Source organism: Lolium perenne, chromosome 2 (assembly GCF_019359855.2).
Source record: "Lolium perenne isolate Kyuss_39 chromosome 2, Kyuss_2.0, whole genome shotgun sequence".
NCBI classification, from domain to species: Eukaryota; Viridiplantae; Streptophyta; class Magnoliopsida; order Poales; family Poaceae; genus Lolium; species Lolium perenne.
Genome location: NC_067245.2, coordinates 294,814,877 through 294,822,051, shown reverse-complemented (window position 1 = coordinate 294,822,051; position 7,175 = coordinate 294,814,877). Strand labels below are relative to the sequence as shown.

Genomic DNA, 7,175 nt, shown 5'->3' with positions numbered 1-7,175 from the left:
TGGTTTATCATGTCATCTATAGCTAACTTATAGCTACCATATATAATAATTGACTCTAAAAATGTACTATTTTTTTTAAATATGGTTCACTTTTCACTCGCACAAAGTGTCTAGGGGCACGTGCAAGAGCCTTCCATAAGAGCCCACCTTTTCAAGACAAAAAAGGAGAGTGAATAATTGAGATTTCTTCTATTGAGTTTTCTCTCGACTCCTTTGTGTATCTTAAACCTATTGTATAGGCAAATGAAGTTTGATCCATTTGATCTATGATTGCAAAAGCTGTGATAAATATTGTGATTCTAGAGGAATCATAAGCACATATGGTGATAAAGGAGATTTCTGGAGAATAAAGAGGCATGTCAGTAGAATTGTAAACATAGAATACATGCCAAATCTAAATGAATAAATTTTCTTACAACAATTAGTCTTTAAAACAACTTATTTAGATTATTGGGTACTTGTGGAAACCTCCAATGAGAGTTATGGGGGTGCAACAACCATGGGTTCGGATGCGGCTTCCGTGGATTTTTAAGTTCTAGTCCTGGTTGTAATCTTCCTTTTGTTTAGAATCGTTTATATGTGAGTGGGTTCCGTTACCCTATTATCTAGTTATCTCTTATGTTCTAAGATCTAAGATAATCGAGTTTCATACAAAAGAGTGAATTCCACTTTTTACCCCTAGCTATGAATTTGTGACATAGTTATCCCATATAGTAAAATATCATCTAAATTATCTTGGACCATCTTTGTCTAATGCATGTCTACTGGGCAAAATGTTAGACGATGGTTGAGGCCAGAAAATAGCAGGATGACAACATGGAAAGAAAAAGATGGTGAAGAGAAGGTTGGACATGATCGGCCATGAAGTTCTCCGATCTTTACATATTCTGACATCATGTCTTATCTAAGAAAACATACACAATGCTAAAATAAGGTAAAATCATGTTTAAAGTTTCTTAGGTCAGGTATTCGGGTAAACGTTCATTAATTGAGTAATGTGTATCGCAAATGCACAACCGTGGGGTAAAAAGACAAAAATATTACTGGGTATAGTGGATAGAACTTGATCTTCTGCAAAGTTCTGCAATTTTATCATTTGTGCACAAAAATATATGCATCTAAAATGCTTTTTAGCTCATTACTATTTTATTATGCAGCCTACAAATTAGCATAGCTTTTTCGCTATAACTTATGTGTAGTTCAGCCTATCATCTACAACAATAACAACATCATCAAAGCCTTTTTCCCAAGCAAGTTGGGGTAGCCTATCATCTACATGCAGCATTTATTGCATTTCACTCTTTTCATTTTCTAACTCACTTTTATTATTATTTCAAAATTAAAGAGAGTGCTTGCTCCTGGTTGCACATATCTCCATATGTATGTGGACTGGCTTATTAGATATAACATAATAAACAAACTCATGATGGCAAATACATAATAAACTTTGGATCTGACATTCCTAAAAAACAGAGAGAATAGCAGAAGATTTCAAACGTACATTCATGATTTAATAACCAGCATAACTGGAAGATAAATCATCCCAGATTCTCATCAGTCTCCACCACATTGATTTCCAAGACAAAAATATTCAGATTGAGCATTGTTTATTATGATCAAATCTTATGAGCACAGCAAAAATGCAGGGCTACCACCGAACATCCTACAAGAGCTGAATCAAGTGCCATAGTAGTACATGATATGCTTCCCCCATGAAGCCAATAGTTAACTTAAGCTAATATTGCAGGTTCAGTTTGCTGAACTGCGGGAGATCTTTCATCTACTTGCTTCGATTCTCCACAAGCTCATTCCAGAAACGTCGAGAATGGACCCTTCACTTCTCCAGGTCTATGCTCGGTTTTGGGTCAGAACAAGGCCGTTCCTCTAGGTCTATGCTCTGTTCTTGGTCAGAGCGAGGCCGCTTCTGCAGGTCCATGCTCGGTTCTGGGTCACACCGAGGCCGCTTTTCCAGGTCTATGCTCGGTTCTGTGTCAGGGCGAGGCCGCTTCTCCAGGTTTAGGCTCGATTCAGGGTCTGAGGGAGTCCCCTTCTCCTGGTCTTGGTCCGATTCTCGTTCGCCTAGGTGCAGCGACATGGCGAGCTCTTCCTCTGATGGATTATTCAAATTTGCGATGATGCTCCTTGGAGCATCTTGGTCACGGCATACAGGAGACATGCCGACAAAGTTTGAAATGAACTGATGCTCTTCCATATCAGACGGCGTGTTGGCTGCACCCTCCCCTTCAGTTGCAGAGGTTGTCATGTCATGACGGGGCAGCTGCTGAATTTTGATTCCCAGAGGCTCAAAGATCTCTTCAACCTTCTCTTGTGTGGTGGCTTCTGATGCAGTGACATCCACCATGGAAGACTCCCCAACAGCAGACATAACCGCAGCCACATAAGCATTCCTTTGCTCCTGCACAGCATCTTTGTTGTCGATAGATTATGTCAGTCGTGTACCATGGAGCAAAAGTAACTGATTGCAAGTATGAAAATGCGAACAATATTATACCGCCACCAATAACACTTTCTTTATTTTATTTTTTTGAAACTAACACTTTCTTTATAATGAATAGCTGCATTTTTTAAAGAGTACTTGTTCATCATTTTGCCTGGTAAATCTATTTTCAGAATGTCTGGATAACACTGAAATATGATGTGCTGACCTTTGAGTGATTCGTTGGTTATGATAAGATCAAGTTCTAGACGATCAAGAAGACGGCCAAGATCAACCCCGGTAGTCCAATTTTCAGGACCATGATCACTTGTAAGCTTTATCCTCCCACGGTTTGCTGTGCCACCCCATATTATCCCAATAGGACGTGGCTTCTCCTCATCCTGGCTGGTCAGAATAATAAGGCTTCCACTATCACCTTCCAAATCAAATGTTTGGCGGTTCTCGCCAACAACGAGGAGGTCAGTGAAGAAGCATATTCCTTTCTCATCATTGTACTCAAGGGCATATGCCATCACAGTCCCAGTCGTGTGACCAGAGCTTCTGCCAACTTTGCAAACTTGCCTCCCTATGAGGCTATTGATAGGACACTGCAGATCTATAACCTTAACATCTCCAATCTCACCGACCTCCCTAACTATAGTAGTGACTGTGGATATGTCAAAGTCATCAGCAAATGGAATGAATGCACCGTCAGCTCGTACAAATGTCTCTGCAGATCCACAGCGAGGTAACATACATGTTCGGGGATTAGAACAGCACGTGCATCATACAGAACACTAAATAAAAGGTAAAATGTATTAGTTTAAATATATAAAAACGAACTGAGTATTATTTTTCACTTAAACAGATATTTTTTGTTCCGAAGTAGTATAAATTGCAAGTTGGTATTGATCTCACTGACAAAATTGGGACGATCAGAAAGAAAATTCCTGCTTCTTAAATTTCTTAGTATTTGTGCAGTGTAATAGTGTGTCTTATCTTCTGATGCATTTAATACACTTTTCAAATAAACAAAACATGAACTAGGCATTTCTCTATAACCCTATATTCTGCAGTTAAATGCTGCAAACAGTACATGAATTTGAATTTCCTATATCAACTAGATAATTTGTAGCTGCTCTACCTGGGTTTGTTCCAGCATAAATTCCATACCAAACATCATCTGTGATGAAAGATGTTGCCCTTTCGACAGCTCCAAGATAAATACCAGGCCCAAGATTGGGTGGCAATGGGTGAAACATCTTCTGGTTAGGGTAGTCCAAGTCAACTGCAACGTGTCGGTTGGTGAGGAAACCAACCTGCTTGTTGCTGGTGCGCCGTTTCACAATTGCACCCAACGTTCCAAATGTATCCTGGCTTGCAACCTGGACCAGCATATGGAGAACTGTGAGGAACTTACAGAACCATGCCCTATTGAAACATTCGTTGCACCATCTGCTGCTCTAACATCTAAAGTAAAATTTTCATTTATATTTTGAAAAGAACTGCAATGCGAAACTATACGCGTGTTTCAGCCTTTAGGTGAGGGCTATGTTTCTGCGGGGTCCCAAATTGTTAAGCATCATATACCAATTTACACGATGTGGGTACCTTAATTGTTAAATGGCATGACACTCTAGAGAAACAGCAAGGAAAATTACTTCTGATTGCTGATCTTTAAAGGGGGTTAACTTGAAGTAACATCCAGTTGAATGAAGAACACTGGCAGGATTTCCAGTGGCATCATACAGAACAGTGCGAGCAGACGAAGCATCTATGGGCCCTTGTCAGAATACTTTGAGTGCCGTGCAATTTTATTCTCTTTCTAATAGTAAATACTAAGAATTTTGACAAAATTTGAACGGTCCACTTACACTATAGTCCATGTTTTTGCCCAATTCAGTTTATAGACATGGTAGCATTCTCTGCTTAAGGAACATGATATTTAGGGAAATCAAACCAATTAAAATGAGAGCATAGAATTATGTACCTGGGAGCCAGAACCAATATACTCATCACTGCCACACAGCTTATTCACAAGCTCACTGAACATCTGCTCTTTAGGAGTTGGAGCCGGTGCACCATAATATGAAAATTCTACAACATCAACATCGCACCAAACACCTCCTGGTCCCTGTAATGATCCAGCTAAGTGAAATATATCAAGTCCATGACAAAATCATTCCCAACTAAGGAAACAAGATAGTCCAATGAACTAATACAAAAACAAAGTAAGGTTTTCCTACCGCAAGAATCGCGGGAAGGCATTGGTTCGGATTGAGCCACTTTTTATGAACCTTTCGAGCAACAAAGACAATAATGGCGGGGATATCTGTCAAAGCCCCCTTTATTATGCGTAAGCCCACTGCCGTCCCAAGGCTGAAACGCCGCAATATCTTGCTGTGGAAAGCTCTTATAGTCATCAAGTCAAGCAAGCTATTTGCTTGCTGGCCCTTGGGCAAACGTCCAGGGAGCACCGGCAGCAGTCCTTTCTGGAGGTTCCCAAAATAGTTTGCCCGCCCCTCAGCCGCACAATGCTGTAGGTTTGATGTCGGCCATAAGAAGTATGCCGCGCTGTTTTCTGTGTGTACACATCCGGAGGCAACTGGTTGCATTGACGGAGAACAAGGAAAGATCGCGTGGTGATGGCAATACCCCTCCACATCAAGCGAAGACTCTTCCGATTGCGTCAAATCTGAGAGCTGCACCCTGTCATCTGAAGGCTTCATTGCTCCGAACAGTTGGCAGACGTAATGGATAGGAGAAGCTATGGACCTAAAAAAGAGAGCAAACAAGTCTGAAAACATAGTCTTTCAAGGCTAATACCCCAAGGTAAAGATGTCAGGAGACACTGGAAAAAAGTCAGCAATCTTGCAAATGTGTTTGCACTCTATAGACTTACTGCGGACAGGGAAATCTATGATCAAAACAAGCAATGAGGGACTGTATCTAGCATCCAAGATATACGCAGCAGAATAATAAACACCTAGTGGTGGAGTAGCCTGATATTCTCAGGGAATGGGTTCTGCGAGATTTCAAGAGAACCACTCAAACAAAAGAAGGTAATACCATAACAGGAATCCTCTGAACGAAGAATATGACTCATTGTATATTCGTATTGGGCACCCGCCACAGAAACAGGCAGATAATATCACACGAGGAATCTGCAAAAGCCATTGTTGTTCGCTAAAGGCATGGCACGAATTCACCCTTTTTAAACGCGGGGAATTTGCATAAATGCACATGATAGCTGCTTGCAATGATAACAAAAAATATCGGAGCAAAGGGTAGGACGTACAGAAATTCAGTCGACGGCACTGAAAGCGAAGTTAGGCAACGGCATCATGTACTTTCTTGAAAGAGAAAAGGCATAATCAAAAGGGGAAGAACAACACGGCCACAATAGATTGATGGAAAAAATAGCAAGCACTCTCCTTGTTCTAACCAAGAAAAAAAACTCGAATTTAGTGATACTGGAGCAATGCTACTACTCTCATGGTGCCACTTGTGTTTTGCAGAACCTGAAGACACGCTTGCTGGATTAGAGCTAGTTACAGGACAAAACTTGGTGGTAATCGAACTGATAATTCTTGAAGGCCAAGAGCTAAGTCTCCGGGGATTTGGCACCTGAAGCACATTAGCACTTAGCAGCAACCAGCAGCAAGCTACCCACTATCCAATTCAGACGGGGGAGAGAAGTAGCTGTTACTGTGCATCATCAACAACAAGAACCCCAGTTCATGGTCCCTAGAACGGACTAACCAACGAACCCGGACGAGCTATGAACCAGGCCTATGTGCAAATGCAAACCACGAAAAGGAGAAAGATACGGTGAACAGAAAAGAAACTGAAGAAACTGAGGAAAGCGGCGGTGCCAAGATCCCGCCCCCACAGGGTGACCGAAAGATCCGGCCTCGGGGCAAGGGAGGAACTGGAGCAGCTCACCTGCGGGCCGGAGAGCAATGGCGAGCCGCCACAGTATTCTTGCCCTCCTCGCTGAGCTATCTTCTCCCCGCCGCGCGGCTGCCACCCATAATTGTGGTGCGGGAGCGGGAAGAATCTGCACTGTTGGGGGCGAGGCCGGGCCGGGGGCAGAAGATGCCAGCTTTGCAGTCGCAGGGCCTCCCTCTCCCGCTGCTGCCGTACGGCCACTCTCTACTGTCTGCGCAGCATGCGTGCGCCGCGCAAACACCACAAGAAGGGGCTAGAGAGAGAAGAAATTAAAGGGGAGGAGGCGCTGGGAGCGTGGGAATCTAGGGGGGAGCTAGGTGGTGGCGATCATGGCGTGGTGGTCACAGATTGAGATGAACAACAACTGCACTGTGGCGCCCGTGTGATGTGTCGATGCGTGTGTCGGGTCGGAGCTGTGGCTGCATAGTCGTCCATGTCGCACCGTCCAACGGACGGCCGCGATCGCCGCCGGCGGGGTTGCGGAGATGTGGCCCTCTCCTGCCCCCTCGATCCTGGGGTAAGGTTCAGTCTTTGAAGGCGGCTGAGTTGTGGATACACAAAGTGCGGCTATGTTTCCCAAGTCTGATGATTTCGAGCGTTGATTTTTCATCTAGTGAGAATTCAGTGGTCATATGTTCATTTTATTTTTTCGACAAAAAGTCATGTCTACACATTACCAAACATGCTAGGCCATATGCTTAAAGAGATTCAATCTATTGTGAGAGTGTATTTGTGATTTGTGTTTGAGAGAATATATCATCGAAATTCTCTTGAAGTCGTGAAAATT

The 7,175-nt window shown here is 42.8% G+C and overlaps 1 protein-coding gene across 2 annotated transcripts; it reads right to left on the bottom strand.

The window, feature by feature from the left end:
• Nucleotides 1-1,573: 1,573 nt before the first annotated feature.
• Nucleotides 1,574-6,859, bottom strand: LOC127336189 (protein NARROW LEAF 1). 2 transcript variants are annotated; one of them, XM_051362975.2, is made up of 6 exons: nucleotides 6,383-6,859; nucleotides 4,684-5,212; nucleotides 4,428-4,571; nucleotides 3,582-3,822; nucleotides 2,667-3,167; nucleotides 1,574-2,427 (listed from the first exon to the last, which is right to left on the bottom strand). In XM_051362975.2, the coding sequence occupies exons 2-6, from the start codon at nucleotides 5,164-5,166 to the stop codon at nucleotides 1,835-1,837; spliced, it is 1,962 nt and encodes a 653-aa protein (XP_051218935.1). In that variant the 5' UTR covers nucleotides 5,167-5,212; nucleotides 6,383-6,859; the 3' UTR covers nucleotides 1,574-1,834. The 2 variants fall into 2 exon arrangements, with proteins under 2 accessions (XP_051218935.1, XP_051218934.2); XM_051362974.2 differs by lacking the exon at nucleotides 6,383-6,859 and adding an exon at nucleotides 5,507-5,527.
• Nucleotides 6,860-7,175: the final 316 nt, after the last annotated feature.